Genomic DNA, 17,097 nt, shown 5'->3' on the forward strand with positions numbered 1-17,097 from the left:
ATGAACGTTCTTTGTAAGCTTCTGGATTTAGATGATGCAAGGAACCTGTTTCAATTTCATCCCAAATATAAGAAAATTAGCTTAACTCATCTGAGTTTTGCTGATGATCTCCTTATCTCCTGTAAGGGTTCATTGGATTCGATTATGGGGTTAAGTGCATTTTGGAGAAGTTTTGTGTGGTCTAATTTGAAGCTTAATGCTGCTAAGAGTGAACTCTTTGCTTCTGGGGTCAATGTTAATTCTCTTGCTGCAATTCAGAGTCTCTCAAGGTTCAAGTTATATCATCTGTCTGTTCGTTACCTTGGGGTACATTTGGTAACTAGGAACTCTCTGAAAAGGATTGTTACCCTCTTATTGAACAAGTTAATGCCAAGCTGGGGCATTGAAGTAATCGCAATCTTAGTTATGCTGGTCGTTTACAACTAATTTGAGTTGTGTTTTTTGATGTTGTGAACTTTTGGTGTAGGCAGCTCATTCTAGCTCAGTCCATCATTAAGCACATTGAGCAGCTTTGTGCTAGGTACCTTTGGAAGGGTTCAGACTCTCCTGCAACAGGTGTTAAGGTTAGTTGGGAGAGGATTTGCTCCTCCAAATCTGAAGGGGAGACTTAGTTTGGAGGATCTTAAAACCTGGAACAAGGCATGTCTTTTCTCTTGTGAAGGACATTTTCGCTGGCTAAGGTTCTCTAAGTCACTTGGTTTCACGCTTATATGTTGAAAGGAGTTCGGTTCTGGCAGATTGTTCCCAAGCCCCATTTTAGTTGGTGCACAAAGAGGATGCTGAAAACTAGGGAAGAGTCTTTCATGGTGCTTGGAGTGATTGCTGATTGTAGTGTGGTTACCACCTCCTAGATCTGGTCTGAGGTCCGTATTAAGAATGTTGTTGTGTCTTGGCATAGACTAGTGTGGTGTCCTCTCCAAGTCCCGAAGCATGCTTCTATTGCGCAACTTACAATCCTGGGGAGGCTCTATACAAAGAATCACCTTTTTCGTTGGGATGTTGTTGTTGATTCACATTGTGTTTTCTAAGGTCATACTGAAACTCGAGACCATTTGTTCTTTGCTTGTTCTTTTCGGGTGAGGTTTGGAAAGGGGTGTTGCGGCTGTGCAATGTTTCTCGACATGTTATGGGACCAGTAGTTGGCTTGGGCGGTTTCCTGCCTGAAGGGTAAGTCATTGACTGCTGGTATCTTTAGGGTGGCTTGGAGTGCTCATATTTACTTGGTATGGTCTGAGCATAACTGCAGGATTTTCAATGGGTGAGTCCACCCGGTTGAGGTCATTGTTGATTCAATTAAGGAGGTTGTTTCTATTCAATTCAGTAGGAAGAATATAGATGGACTTGATAATTTAAACTCTCTGCTGTGTGAGGCTAGGGGTATTCTTCCTGAGGCTCTGTGAGCTTTGTGTTGTTTCTTATGATCTGTAGCAGCTTAGGTTTGCTCTCTTTGGGTAATAAATTCAAAATTATTCAAAAAAAAAAAATTACGAGATTTGGATCTATATTCAATAGCATGCACAGACTTAAGATTTTATGTTATGAGAGTAGAGTTTTTTTTAATAGAAGTCGTTAATATTATTAAAAATTAAAAATATTTAAAATTATAATAAAAGTTTATAACTATCATCATAAACTCAATATATAATTTAGAAATTTTCATATAACATTGAAACTAACCACTTTATATCATAAAATGACTATACATGGAAAGGTTAAAAATTCAACCGAAAGACTCGAATAAAAATAGATTCAAGCAAATCTGATTACATCGACAAACGAACCACAAAATAGAATTAAGCTATTGAAAGACTACCGAGAACCGTAAATCAGAGTTGAGCGTCATGAGTAGTTACCCACGAACGCAAAATCACGCATCCAAATTTAATCTGAATGTCTATAACAAGGAAGATCAACAAAATTTCAAATAAGCACAATCATGATCGGTCATGACATCGTCAAATCGAACAATGAGAAAACATAAATAAAAGAACAGTTAAACGATTGGAAAAAAATGAAAAACGTATCACAAAAGTTTCATAAAAGAAAAATTATTCTTATTTAAAAACTAAAAAGAAATAGAAAAGAGAATAATCAGTCGAAAACCAACATCAAAATCGATCTCGTTATAAATTTATATTATAAATTTAGAATATGTGAAATTATATTAATGGAGAATAGAAAAAAGATACTTAAATTATAGGGTAAAATACCCAATTTCTCACTAAATTTTTCTTTTTTTACTATTTCGCTCATTTTACTTTTAATTTTTTTTCAATTTACACACCGAATATTCACACTCCTTGTATTCTTGGTACTCGAACTTGGAATCTCAAAGAATATCAACAATTCATTTACCATCGATATCATTAGATTCATGCAAATATAATCTTTTAAATACATACAAGAGAACATCTATATATGTATACATTAATGTTGTTATCCCACCTAACTCGTACAGATACACGTCTTTAATTTTGCAAAAATTAATCTTTTTAGCTAATAAAGTTGAGGGTAAATAATGCTTTTAGTATCTAAATATTAGTTTTGATCCTTTTTAGCACCTAAACTTTTAATTTGTTAAAAATCAGACCTAAAGTTTAGTTTTTGTTTTATTTTAGTACCCATTTAATGTTAAGTTTTGAAAAAATTGAAAGTTTAGGTACTAAAATGGACCAAAACTGATAGTTTAGGTACTAAAACCGTTAAGTTTTTAACGACGGATACTAAAATGAAATGAAAACTAGATGTTAGGTATAATTTTGAAACAATCGAAAGTTTAAATACTAAAACAGATTAAAATTGATAGTTTAGGTATTAAAAATGTAATTTATTCTAATGATGGAAAGGATCAAAATAAAATGGTATTGATAATTTGAGGACTAATATATAATATTTTAAGATTTACGGATCAATTTAGAATAAGATCATAATTTGATTTGAAGTTCAATGACTAATTTAAAATAGAAAAATAGTTTAGGGGATCTATTTTGGAATTAACTCTCATATTAATTAAACTTTCTTTTGGCTTCCTTTGCACAAACGGAAATATCTGCGAGCTCTGCATTTTCATTTAGCAATCGGTTCTTCCTCGACGTAAGTTATCGATTTCTTCTCTCCATTTTGAAGAATATCCTTTAATCCGTGCTGTTTATGAATTATTTTTTTCATGATATTTCGGTGGCTTTTAGCAATTAGCGTTTGAATTTAATGCAATATCATAGGGAGCCATGGGAAAACTGCTGGAATTAGGTAATGCTGTTTCTTTTCACGGTGATTTCTGTGGTGATTTAGAAGAGATTAATGGGTGAAATTTTGGATAATTTTGCTTGCTTAGGGTTAGAATTCCTCTGTCTCTGACTGATTGATTTGAGAGTTATTAGATGCATGCTAGCAAGTTTCATTACGGGAAATTAGGATTTCTCTTTAATTTCTATATATATATATTGTTTCATTCCTAATTCCACATCCTATGAGCTTTGTTGTTTTTGATGTTTCCCCCCCTTCTATTTTGAATTTTGGTGTTTTGATCTCCTAGTAATTAGGTTTGGCGATATCCATTAAGTGGTTATCACCATCTTCGTCTCTTTCTCCTTTCATGTGGAATTAATAGCTTCGAGTTAAAACGCTTTGACTTTCAGAGTACATAGTGTTCGTTTTTAATAACTTGAAAGATCTAGGAAAGACGAAAAAATATGGTTATTTGAAGTAAAGTTTGTGTAGGTATTCCAAGGAAGATTTCATCTACACCAAAATTGCTTTGGGGACTATTATAATTATTACAATTATGTTAGTCAAGCACATGCTTATCTAAACAGGAATAACAAAGGTTTGATTTTCCAATGGAACAATTATTTGTATAGGGTTTGAATAAGGTAGGTAAATTGTAATTTGGGGTGCTAAAGAGAGAGAAAAATTGTTTCCTGGATTTGTTTTCCTCGATAAATTTGTCTTTCCCTCAAAAGTTTCATGTAACAGCTGAAGAGAAATATGGGAGAAGGAGAAATCTTAGAACAAACAAGATCTTTGGCAGCTCCTTTTGTCTTCTTCATTGTCTTCGTATTTCAATTTGCCACCAAACGTCTCCAAGATTTAAAGAGGGTACCAAATTCTGCTTGATGTCATATATGGTTGTTTAACTTGAATGTTCTAAATTATCCTGTTATTTTTTCACAATGTTGATTAGATTTGTGTTTTCATGGTTAGGGAGCATCGAAAACTGACAAGGAAATGCAGCTTCGTGGGGAGATTAAGCAGCTTCTGAAAGAGGCTGCCTCCTATTCACAGTAAGTAATTTAAATAGCGGTTAATTCCATTTAATCAACTTAGCAATCACATTTACAGGATAAAGAACATCTATTTTGCTTCATAGGCCATCTACCTTTGCACAAGCAGCCAAGCTTAGGAGGATGGCTGCTGCCAAGGAGAAGGAACTTGCAAATTGTGAGGCCACTTTTGTTTTTAGCCTTATGTTAATCACTTAATACTTTTTCCATTACATAATTATATGAATTTAATTTTCTCAACAATCAAATATATTTGATTCAAGTTACTCTGACTCGGGTGTAGTATCAGACAAGTATGCATCCAACATGGGTATGGTCAATTTTTTTTTTAAGTTTTTCCTTGTATTTGGATAGCCATTGGAGTTGGTGTCCCATATCTATTTGTTGGATACAAAAGTTGAACATGGATACTTTTAGGAAAATGGAGAGTCCGAGCAAACATATTTTTAATAGTGTCTAATTTGATGTAACACCTGGCTTGTAAACAATGTTAAGGGGAATCTGCTATATAAATACTGTTATGTTTAACAAGCGAGGAGAGTAAGGATTAATTTAATCCTGCGAGATGAATGGGATCAATTTAATTTTTGGTATGGAGTATACTAATTTTAAGTAGAGGAAAATTGTTGGCTTCAATTGAACTTTTATTAGATATTCTTTCTTGTTTTCATCTATATTTCTTTTCTATTTCAAGAAAGAAAGCTTCATCTACAAACAGTCACTATAATCTAGTTGTTTCCTTTTAACCCTTGAGTTGTTTAATCATATCACCTGTACTTACAGAAGCAACATTTGATTTTCAGATCAGGCACATCTTACCCAGGAGGTGAAACAGTCGTATGATTTGTATTTGAAAGTTTTGTTCATCGCAAAGGTCTATCTCTATGTAACGAAGCTATCTAGAAGTTTGTATATTTTTGTTGGTTTGATTGGTACCCTAAGAGATTTATGGTCTGCTCGTGCAGGTCTTTGTTCATATTGTGTTAGTCTTTTGGTTTTGGAGCTCTCCTGTTGCTTCTGTATCTCAGCATCTTGTGCAACCCTTTGGTAATGCACGATAATGATTTTTGTGAAATATTGTCTTAGGCCGTTAGCTTCTTTGACTGTTAATTACAATTTGCTTAAACATGCTTGCGTCGGTATACATGTTTCATAATGACAACTCCGAAAAATAGTTAAAAGCTTGTCCCTTGGATGTCGAATGAATAAAAATAAATTGGAGCAGAAAGCGTTTGCATGAAAGCAAATGGTGGGGAAATATTAATGAAACAAAATAGTGAAAAATGGGTTGTTTTCCTATTGAATTACAAACAACTTATTTTGCAGGGAGATTGTTGTCCTGGAAGATTTGGGGTTCTTCAAGCAACTATGTCCAGGTAAGAATTCTTTTCAATATTTAGCAACTCTAACCTATTCCATAATTTCAATTTCTTCCTTCTATGATAGCAATAGGATTCAAATTCCGTCTCTGGTTTTCTGTTTGCCTATTCCAATTGTTTATAACAAGGCATATCTAAAAACTAGAAATCCATATTGAGGTGTGTGGTGCTATGAGCTCAAGTACTTTGCCTGGGTAGGACTTGCCCGTTTCTTGCCCGAATTGAAACTATGTTGTTATAGGGATGTGACCCTCCAAGAACCACCAAATATATATGAAAAATGTTCGATAAACTGAACATACACATGCCTATATCTAACAATTATCTAAGTTCAAGTTACACAGGAAGTTGATTGGTTTTGTTGTTAATCTCCTAAATTACAGGTTGGGATCATACCCTGGTTGGTATTGTGTTCTAGGGTTTGCAAGTTTGCTTGTCGAATTGCTTGAGTAGCACAAAGGATTTGATTAGCACTTAACAGCATGCTTTCGATCGATGCTTTCCATGTTCATATTCATGGACATCTGCTTAATTTTGAGAAATTCATGTGTTTTATTTATCGATAAATAAAACTAAGCAATTTTGTTTTGTTTGTCTTTGTTCATCTCCTTTCTTCTACCATTTGCTTAATATTGTTTGCTTAATTTCTATCTTATAATATCAATTACATATAATTTTGATGTCTTTTCTTGAACCCCAAGTATGATACATTTGTTATATTTCTAAGCATGAAACTGGTACTTTTCTGCAATTATTCTTTATTATTGTTTATATTTAATTAAAGGTGATCTTTTCTTTGATCCATCTTCCATCGCTTCAACGCTCACCGAAAATATAGAACAAACCGGCCCATGATCGGAAAACCTTAATTCCTTCCTTTCATACGAAAGCTGACTCATGCAGCTTTCGCTTCCGCGCCATAGTATTCTATCACACCTGAAAACTCAAAACCATTAGAATCTGCTATGAGAAAATCCAATCGAAATGCTTGATCAAATCGGAACGTATATTTTCATTAAACTGACCGGCCCAATCAGTTTGATCGATTACCTAGTTAATCTAATAAATTGTGAATACATACCAGGCTGGAGTTCTCCTTTTGCTTTTGGTTTCAATTGTTTCTCCGGCATAAATGTCCGAGTTAAGAGAGTATTTGTAAGTTGGTGCAAAGTATATTTTTCCTTCTTTCCATCCGTTGAATACTCGACCCGCCTCCATTTCGTTCTTCAGCTGTGTATCCAAATGCAAAAATATTTCTCGTATTAGCATACACATCAATGACTTATATCTGCCCGAGTATCGATGTCTATGTTACTGTATTCTGATGACAATGCCGGGTACATGTACACTAACACCGGAGTCCAAGTAACCGGTAGGCGGTAACATAAGAAGTGACTCTACTAATCCTGGATTCAATTAGAAACAGATGATAAAACCTGTTTTACTTGGACTCGGATTGAGCATTGGATACGAATATGTATCTAGTTATTTAGAGGAAAGTACCCCTATAGTCTGTCTGAATGCATCTGATACGATACTTCAGAGAAAATAAAGAATCCATATATTGACATTTTCCACCATTTTCGGGTTTTATTTCTATGGTATAAGGGATTACCTGATCATTGTCATACAGTGCATCCCAGGCTTCCTCTTTTAGTAGCTTTCGGGTATCAGAGTAGCTTAAAGCTATCCTGTAGTTCAAATCCCCTAGCCATATGACCCGACTGCGGAATTTTATCGACGAAAAAAATGTTAAAAGGCCAAATTTTCTGAAAACCTAGTCTTTTAATAAGAGAACGTATATGTTGAAAACTGCAACCAGATTGGGATTTGACAAAATTAAAAAACATTGGTTCATAGCTTCGTAGATGCTTACTCGTGATCCACAATTTTTTCTGGCACCCTACTGTTCATCGTTTTGCAGATCCTCGGGAACTGCGTGTTCCGGAGTATCTCTGTGACATCTGAATTTCTCCGGCGTTCATCACCTTCTTTCTCTCCAGACGCCAAATGACTGCACAAGAAACAAAAGCTTGTCTTGTGGAAAAGCATACTCACCGAAATACAACCCTGCATTCGAAAATGTTCATTTGACATATGTATATATCCGATGCAAGTAAACAATGCACCTCTAGCTGTTTCGGTTCTCGACTTACTTTGTTTCCAAGGCATCCGAGGATTCCGCAACCTACACAGGAAATCCGCATGTGGCTTACATATTGTACAAGCTCTTTCCTCATCCAAACCGTGAGAAAAATTCCAACCATTTGCTTGCTTGCTACAAGGCTATACTTCATGGAGTTTGCACCAGGTGTAGGCATTAAGTTGCTAGAGCCGTCTTCATCATCTTCAGACGAAATATCATTTTCATTCGTTTGAGATTGTGGACACCGGAAACAGAATTCTTTGCTGTTCTTCCTTTCCAAGTCCGTAGGGCAGTTGCAACTCTTCAGCCTTCGCTTACTCTCAGTCCTCAAAGCCTTGCTGGCCTTTCTAAGCGAAGTTTTCGGAAAAACCAGAGAACCCCCTGGAGAAGAGATGGATTTCGATCCTCTCAAAGGTACATAGTTCACCTTGTTAAATGACTGGTTTATTAAGGCGAGCCATTTCACTGCGGGCTCGTTATCCTCGCTAACTAGCACATTTCCAGCATTCAACGGAACACTTTCCTGAAAACTAACAACCCGAAAGAACTATTCAGAAGAAAAGAATCTCATTTCCATGATAAAAGCATATCCAACAAAAAAAAATCTTGCAAGAAAAGCCTTCAAAATCGATCTTTTTCTTGTCAACTCAACCGGCTTATACGACCTTCAGCACAAAGCTGTGTTGCTCCGACCTTCAGCACAAAGCTGTGTTGCTCCGACTCTTATACATGTACCCAACACTCGTGCCTAGACCCAAAAATGACTATAGTACATATGTCTCTGGCACTCACCCGAATTCAAGCAATATAATCACAAATTTAAGAACTAGCACCCATTAGATTACGAGAAAGAAAGTTAACTTTCCTGCAGATCTCTCCGTTTTTTCTTTTGCAATCATGTTCACCAAGAAGAAAATTTTAGTTCGAGAACCCAAAACTGAACAACAATCCGGGAATCGCAAGGCAAAATACAAGAGAGATTGAGAAAATTTACCCCAACACATAAATGTCTGATTCTTTACGAAGAAGAATATCATCGAGGTTGAGTTTGCTGTCCGGAGATTTGCCTCCTACATTCCATGTTGCGACGAAGACACTGACCCTAAACCAAACAAAACATAGAAAAAAGTCTGGTTAAACAACTAAGCAAGCCTGTCATCCCCAAGAGCTGGAGCCTGGAGATAAAGGAAATAAAAAAGAAAAGAAGAGTCTCATCTAATGACTACCGGAAGGACTGATTCTCATTAGCAGCTTTTGTGCTCTCGCCCCTCGAAAGCAATCCTTCTGTAAAAACAAACAAAAACCAACAAACAATTCGGGTAAGATTCAAAGATTAGACACAAGTTTTCCAGAATTCTTTACGATTTATAATATAAAAAGAACAAGAACTTTCTTTTTCGACGAAACATTGTCTCCCTGAAATCAAACACTCGATTTCCCATCGGATTCGAACCAAGAACAAGACTATATAAGAGGCAAAGAACGAGGAAAAAAGAAGACATCAAGAAAAGTGGTGGTGAAAGCTAAGCTACCATTCTTACTCTTTGGATTAAAGTTTCAGACAAGAATATATTCTCAACAAATTGCCATTTTTTGTTTGTTCCCTGTGGAAATTGTCTGAGTTTATCTATACATATGACGACACCACTGATACGAATGCATGCTTTTGTCATCACAGCAACTTGGATTAACCTCATCCTCTAATCCCGAAAAATAGAAAGATGGAAAAGGAATTTCTGTTTGCACCAACTTGCATAACTCGTTCGTTCGTGCAGCAACTCTTAATAGGTAACATCCAGTAAAAATGAGCCTCGACTCCCGACATCCAAAACCCTCTCTAAGTCTCGAATCCGAATCTCTTTTGTACCAATAAATAAAATAGATAAATAAATCGACGCTAATTGTTTTTCCATGGGAAAAAAGAAAGTATCTTTGACAAAATAACAATGTACAAACATGGAATGGAATTTATCCTATGAAGAACAACATTTTTGGACCAAAAAATTATATAATGGTATTTACACATGAGATATGATAAGGACACTTTCTTTTCTTTTTCCTTTTATTTTGGTTCCAAATGCAAAGCTATCTTCTAAGAGAAGAAAATTAAGATAATTGGTAAATTCTATGTATTTGATACTATAAGCACTCACCCGAGGGACCAAATCAAACTTCAATCTCTTTATTTCATTGATTTCTTCCCTTCACACTCAATACTTTACCAATCAAAGAGTGAAAAATAAAATAAAATATATATTAACAAAATAAATTGGAAACATTTAACAAATAAAATAAGTAAAAGAGGGGAATTTTACTGAAGCTTGCTGGTTTGTTCTGTCTTGATTCATCAGTCATGCCACAAAATCCAACCCCAATCATCAGGAAAAAGAAAGAAACTTACCTGCAATAAATCAATACAAAAATAAGAAAGAACATAAAATTATGATTAAAAACATTAATTTAACAGGAAAATTATTGGCAATTTTGTGTGTGTGTGTGTGTTTGGGGGGGGGGTGTTCATTGATCAAATGAGAAAAACCCATACTTTCTTTTTAGAAACCAATCACAGAATGAAAGTTTAAAACTTTGGACTTCAAATTTATAAGAGGAAGGAAGAGGTCAGCCGATGCAAATATGAACACAAACACACACGGGGAGACATTGCTATATATTTATAATCATATGTAAATAATTGTTTTTCCCCTCATATTTTAAATGCTTATAGATGAAAATGAAAACTTAGTTAAAAGAAGGGGTTGAAGGAGACTAAGAGGGTCAAAGTCTCAGAGAAAAGATATGTAAGGGGGGGAAAAACTAGGAAAATGTAAGAAAGTTGGATGAATGTTTTTGTTTGGTTGAATTGAAAGCTGAAACCCAATGGCCAATTGAAAAACAAAAAGATGTCTGGCTTTATATTCATCGTTCAAACATACACAAACAAGATTAGGAATCCAAATTTGTTTTGTTTATTTGAAAGTTAATAAAATATAAACATAAGGGGTTCTCTTTTTGTAGTTTGTTTGATTAGATTTTCTCGAGAAAATTAATTGAAAAGAAATACCAAGGAAAGAAACTTTATTGTTCGGAGATAAGATTAAGAACCCAAATTTGTTTGTTTATTTGAATGTTAATAAATATAAACACAAGGGTTCTCTTCTTGTAGTTCGTTTGGTCGGATTTTCTCGAGAAAATAAAATGAATATAATACCCAGTAAAGAAGCTTTATTGTTCAGAGATGAGATTAAGAACCCAAATTTGTTTTGTTTCGTTGAATATCAATAGAATATAAACATTGGGTTTTTCGTAGTTTGGTTCGTCGGATTTTGAGAGACGATTTTCTCGAGAAAATTAAATTAAAAAATAGAAGGAAAAAATCCCAAAAATCTGCACGGTCAAGGTGGGGGATCGGAATCTTAAATATCTCTTACATAAAACTCTTCTAATTATTTATTTTATTTGGGGTAAAGAATTTAAAATATGCTTTCGTTTGATTGTTATTGTTTTTGCTTTGATTTGATTCTTTCTTGGAAAATAATGAAATCTGGCTTTATGCCTTCAGATTTGGTGTTTCTAAATAGCAAGTTCTGTAAAAAAAACATATGGAGTATTAGGTTGAATCTACACTCCGGTACAAAATCCGATTCAAAATAATCAATTTATAAATTAAATATATGTGATTAAACTAAAAAAATCAATTTTTATCATTAAAAATTGAATAATCAATCAATTTTTCTAATAATTGAAAAATTATTTTCAAAATAAAATCATTGAATCAATCAATTTATTTAAAAATGGATATATTATTTCAATTTAATAAGTTAATATAAAACAAACATTCTAATAAACATTCATTTTGATTATAAAAAGATATATAAATCAACCGATTAATCAAATTAATAAAAAACAGATAATTTAATAAACATTGGTTTTGATTATAAAATGATAGTTAATCGGAAATAATGAGCTATAATAATTGGATCGATCCATTTAATTAATCGAAGTAAAAATGATCATACTGACCAGCCCGAACTATATGGAATCACTAATCAGATAATCATACATTTCTTTTTTTCATAATATGAGGTAAGTATAAGGCAATATCCCTTCAAAGATAACTCTCAACCTTTCAACATTGAACGCTCGCACCCCTAGCATCTATGGTGCTCGAACCCGGATCCTCAGAATAACAATAATTTTTTACCACGGAATCCAACCAATAATACAATTACATATACAATTATACAAATATAGTACAACAGTATTTTTAAAAAAAACTCTCGAAACTTTGAAGAAACCTTTGTATCCAGTCCAACCAGCAAATAAATAGTCGGAGTTCGAATTCTAATATTGTAAATGCAGATAATCACTTCTATAATGGGTCTATGAAACGTACGATCCGACTAATGAGTCGGATTCCGGTGGTTATAAAAAAACAGCTATAACATTCAGCAACCCATTCATCCATAACTCATAAAAGCTTTGCATTATCCTTGCAAACTACTTGTATTCAGCTCGAACTCGGTGATTGTTGAGTTGATTTCAAACTCTAGCAGCTCGAGATATCGGGCAAGCTTAATTCAAGTATTCTAATAAATCGAGCTTTAGTTCAATGTCGTTTTGTTACTAGTAAATAAGGCTAATTAAGAGATCTTAAATAGTTTGATTTTCATCTTGAAAATCGACCTTGAACTTTAAAAGTGAATCAATCTAGCTTGAACTAGATTTTCATCTAGAATTTCGAATCGAGTTCAAGCTTCTTACATCTCCCTAGTAACATTTTCCAAACAAAAGTGTTAAAAGAGATGGAAAGAGCAAAACTAAACATGATACAAGACAAGAAATAGCACAAATATGATATAAATAATCGATGAGTCGAAATTTTTATAAATACACCACCCTTTAAACACGAGTGCGACATAGACTCTGGAATTTCGGACTATCACCTAGGAACGAAATTCTATTTTACTTTTCCTACCGAGAAACTAAAGTTCATCTAATTCTGGTTCATACAAATCAAATCATTACAACCTAACTGGAAAGTGGAAGCATAAAAATAGATTCATACCCATTTGCTACCCAGAAGAAATTTTAACAGGATAAGGAATTTGTATCTAGTTAGTAGAATGACCTAAGTACTATTTCATTCAATGAAGATTGAAAATCAAAATTACCGAGAAGCGTGCAGATCACGAGTATGATATGGATCACGACTCCGTTTTCTCCACTGAAACATAATCTGGCTCGTGGCCGTGTACCCTCAGACGGTAAATGCAGGTATGTGAAGTTGTTCCATGGTTTGAAGAGAAGTCCAGCCTCACTGTGTCAACAATACCGATACCTGCTGTATCCAATACATCAAAGGTCTGAGCATTACTCTTTTCGAGGTCATACGTGAACTCTGCCAAGAGAAACCTCTTATTGGAATCAACAGAGGAATCAGGGTCACGTCCTTGCAGCCAGCCAGAGACTCGGCAGTCCTTGGGTGCACTTGATCTGTCGTATGCCACACTCTGTACACGGTACATGAACAACAGAATAAGCAATTATGACAAAGTCAATTGAGAATAAAAATCAGAAAGAGCACTCTTAAATCAGCCCTTGATTTATTTTTGCTGGCCATAGATCAAATGGAAGTTATTCGAAATTTGCAAGGCAAGATCCATTCATAAATGATAATAAATCCTAGATGCTAGATGTTGTAGTATTAAGAAAACAAAAGCCAAAGAAATAATTGATGGCATAAGTTGCTTCCTCTGGTGCGCCAGCAGAATGAAGGCACTGTAAAGAGCATATGAGTTGGACCAATCAGAACGAAGAATTGGTGTATCATAGATGAAAAGAGAAAGGATATTCATATAGTCATTACCGTATGTTTACCCCCATAATTATTTTCATGCAACCGATCTCAAATAAAACTAAAAGTTCTCCATAAGTATTCTACATAATAAAGCCCAAGTACCAACTTACTCAAACTCGTGTGAAGTGTTGAATAAGGATGTGCCCAACATGGGCATGTTCAAGTTTTTGTAAGTTCTTCCACATATTTAAAGGGCTTTTCAAAGGTAATAACTACACACTCATGTTTGAATGTGTCGGATATTGGTGTTGGACATGGGTACTTCATGTAAAATTAAAAATTAGAGCAACATTTCTACTGCTGCTTTAACCGTGAACAATTGTAGGTTCAAGTCACCTGATGGAATTTTTCAGTGCACCAACTTGATTGCTTTCCAAAGAGTTTTTGGGTACAAAACTATTGTTCTCTCCATTTTGCTTCAATCATAGTAGAAATTTCTCATTGCCTCTAGGCGTCAAAATAAAACACATAACACCTAGTATTCTTCTGCTCTTATTTTTCACATATTATCTCTAGATACATAGTTGGTTGTTTTTTCTGTAAAATGTAATGGTTATATTTGCTTGTTTTGCTTGGTGTTTCCATATATACAAATATCTCATGGACTCTTTATCCAATGCAAATCAAGCAATAACTGAAAATTATATCTCCACTCACCTCTTCCAAAAGTATGCCTCCGCTAAAAGCAATTACAGATAGAAAAAAAACTCCTCATCGGAGCACAATTTCAAACAAGCCTCGGCACTTGTATTTCTACTCCATTTCTCCTTGCATGAAACCGGCATTGAAAGAATGGAAACGCTACTAAAATGTCATTATTCACATAGAATTGTCAAATATAAGACATGACTATTTACCTATTTAGTTTTGGAGGTAGGTTCCAGGGAAGGACAGTATCATAACAGAATAGAGCCAATCCTTATTAAAATGAGATCCTAATGCAATCCTTGCATATGTTTTCCCCTTTAATATCTAAAAGATCCAACTTATAAGAATTATTGCCTTCACCATATTGAAATAGATCTCCTAATCATAAGAAGTCTAGCAAAGTAATTAGATGTTAGAGGAAATAGGTTTCCTGAAAGAATGAGAGGCAGACTGGTTTTGCAAGATCAAGGGTTGAATCAAAGCTTAGATAGTTCATAGTGAAAATTATTTTGGCAAAATAGGATGGGTACGAGAGATCAAGTTGGAATATTCACATCTTACAGATCTTACGTTGGACCTCCAGAATCAGTATAAAAAAAATCTGAATTACTGTTAGATTTATCATCATAAAACAAAAATAAAGACAAATACATAAGTGAACCACGAACAACTTTATACAAACTGTAATAAAAATATTACCTTGGCAACATGCTCTAGGGTAATAGCCTCTGGGACAATAGCCGCGCGCAGCTTAATCTGAACAAACCCATTGCTTCCTTTCAATGGAAAGCACTGCCCAGGCTCTCCAAAACTTGGCTTCAACATCTTGTCTGCATCACTGTGAACCCCATTTGGACTTTTCAAAAACCAGTTGATTCCCTTCCCGGCAAGAAATGGCTCTGAATGCTGAACAACCTTTCCCCCACCTGAAGACAATGCATAATCAACCCGGCCGAGCCCATCCGAAGCATGCTTCTCAATCTCTTTCTTAACAATCTCTCTCGCATATGCTCCTAGATCACTTAAACTCACTGCATAATCAGACTCACCAGCACCCTTATCTTTTTGCATTTGTTCATACATCTTTCCAAACTCTTCCTTTGTCAACAAATCCGCACTCTTCAATTCACTCAAGGATTTATCTAATTCCTCACTCTTTTCCTCCAATTTTTTCAATGACTTCTCCAATACCGCAGTTTGACCCTGAATTCTCTCATCCAAATCCCTCCTTAAACCACCAATTTCGTTTTCAATTTTCTTATCAACAACATCTACCTGAACTTGAATCATATTAGCCGTGGTTTTCAAGAAACTCTCAACCTCAGCAACCTTACCCTCAAATTCAGTTAATCCCATTTGCGTCCCATCGATATTATCCTCCCCCGATTTCAAAGCCAGTCTCCTAATAATCTGAGCTAAGCCAACCAAAACAAGCAAAAGCGCTAAATTCTTAACAAAAATACTAACCACGGTCATCCATCGAGATTTATCGATCTTATTAACCGCTCCTTTCCGCGATCGCCGCAGCGTGCCGTTCGAATTTTGACCCACGACGACCTTTCTCGCTTGCAACAAGTCTTTTGACGGCTCGGCACGACCCGAATGGTGGCTCAGATCTCTGCTGAGACCGACATTGGCAGCGGTTTTGTCTTCCACAAGGTTGATTCCATCAGCGTTCGGATCAACGACCAATGCTTCGACGTTCGATCTCTTCTCGGCGAGAAGAGAACGCCGGCGAGGCGTCGCCGCCGGGCTGGCGGTGATCGAGACGGTAGATGCGGACATTATTGTTTTTGGAGTCAGTTCAAATCGCAAGAATCGCTATCTTAAATCCTGAAAATAGAATAAATAAGAAATTAATTATGCATTACGCCGAGTCACTGACGCGTTGATTTGGTTTCTTTGGCGAAAAAGAAGGGGGAAATCAACCGTCGCCAAAGCTATTTTCTAGCGGTTATTTTAGGTAAAACGACCTCTTAGATCCTTACAATTTTCAAATTGTGTAAATTTATCCTCTTATAAATGTTAAGCAATTTAGTCCCTGTTAATTTTAAAAATGAGTAATTAAGACAATTAATCAATGGTTTAACATTTTCCATAAATTTTAATTTATTTTGGTCGACATGATAGTAAATCTCCTTAAGATTTATAATTTGGTATCGATTCTAAAAAAAATTTAACACATAATTTAACCAAATTCAAATTTCTTTAGATTTTAAGGATCAATTTATCAATTTCAAAGAATAAAATTAAATCTTGAACAAATAGTTCGTTATTTTGAACTAGCCCTCAAACTTTAAAGATGTTCTCATTGTATTCTTAAAATACTAGTAATATATCACTTAGGTTCTTTCATTAGTTTAACCTAGGGATGGGCATGGGTAGAGTTGGGTCGGATTTTTGGTCTACCCGACCTGACCCGAGAACAATGACTCATTCGCCCGAAATACGACTCGACCCGAATAATATATACCCTCCACCCCGACCCGACCCGACTTTTTTGAGATAAAATCCGAACCTGACCCAACCCGACCTAAAATAATAAAAAATATTATTTTTATTCAATAAAAATAGTGATTTAATTGAAAGGGGTATTATTATAATTATTCTTAAATATATAAGGTAAAATTATATTTTTTTCGGGTTGGGTCGGGTATTTTTCACCCTAAACCCGAATTCGACCCAACCCGAATATGCCTTAAAAAACTCGACCCGACCTAAACCCGAATTTTAAAAAAAAAGTTGACCCGATCGGGTTTGGGTCGCATGCCCATCCCATGTTTA

General features: G+C 35.0%; 4 protein-coding genes across 4 annotated transcripts; 2 read left to right on the forward strand and 2 right to left on the reverse strand.

Annotated features, from left to right (window-relative positions):
- LOC120151799 lies at nucleotides 1-851 on the forward strand. The gene is made up of 3 exons (XM_039164152.1): nucleotides 1-362; nucleotides 467-563; nucleotides 738-851. The coding sequence occupies exons 1-3, from the start codon at nucleotides 1-3 to the stop codon at nucleotides 849-851; spliced, it is 573 nt and encodes a 190-aa protein (XP_039020083.1).
- Nucleotides 852-3,010: 2,159 nt separating this feature from the next.
- On the forward strand, nucleotides 3,011-6,153 carry LOC120151732. The gene is made up of 8 exons (XM_039164105.1): nucleotides 3,011-3,093; nucleotides 3,976-4,098; nucleotides 4,204-4,283; nucleotides 4,370-4,440; nucleotides 5,087-5,157; nucleotides 5,249-5,330; nucleotides 5,610-5,659; nucleotides 6,046-6,153. Exons 2-8 carry the CDS (start codon nucleotides 3,988-3,990, stop codon nucleotides 6,109-6,111), a joined length of 531 nt encoding a protein of 176 aa, XP_039020036.1. The 5' UTR covers nucleotides 3,011-3,093; nucleotides 3,976-3,987; the 3' UTR covers nucleotides 6,112-6,153.
- Nucleotides 6,154-6,408: 255 nt separating this feature from the next.
- LOC120151800 (type I inositol polyphosphate 5-phosphatase 10-like) lies at nucleotides 6,409-9,114 on the reverse strand (the record flags this gene model as incomplete). Its single annotated transcript, XM_039164153.1, has 7 exons — nucleotides 6,409-6,598; nucleotides 6,744-6,892; nucleotides 7,278-7,386; nucleotides 7,539-7,732; nucleotides 7,819-8,338; nucleotides 8,803-8,910; nucleotides 9,035-9,114. Coding segments are annotated over 7 exons (1,335 nt in total), but the record flags the coding sequence as incomplete, so codon positions are not given.
- Nucleotides 9,115-12,786: 3,672 nt separating this feature from the next.
- LOC120151744 (SUN domain-containing protein 2-like) lies at nucleotides 12,787-16,111 on the reverse strand. Its single transcript, XM_039164111.1, has 2 exons — nucleotides 15,013-16,111; nucleotides 12,787-13,318 (listed from the first exon to the last, which is right to left on the reverse strand). Exons 1-2 carry the CDS (start codon nucleotides 16,096-16,098, stop codon nucleotides 13,013-13,015), a joined length of 1,392 nt encoding a protein of 463 aa, XP_039020042.1. The 5' UTR covers nucleotides 16,099-16,111; the 3' UTR covers nucleotides 12,787-13,012.
- Between the last annotated feature and the right edge of the window lie 986 nt (nucleotides 16,112-17,097).

Source organism: Hibiscus syriacus, unplaced genomic scaffold, assembly GCF_006381635.1.
Source record: "Hibiscus syriacus cultivar Baekdansim isolate YM2019G1 unplaced genomic scaffold, ASM638163v2 tig00111069_pilon, whole genome shotgun sequence".
NCBI lineage: Eukaryota > Viridiplantae > Streptophyta > Magnoliopsida > Malvales > Malvaceae > Hibiscus > Hibiscus syriacus.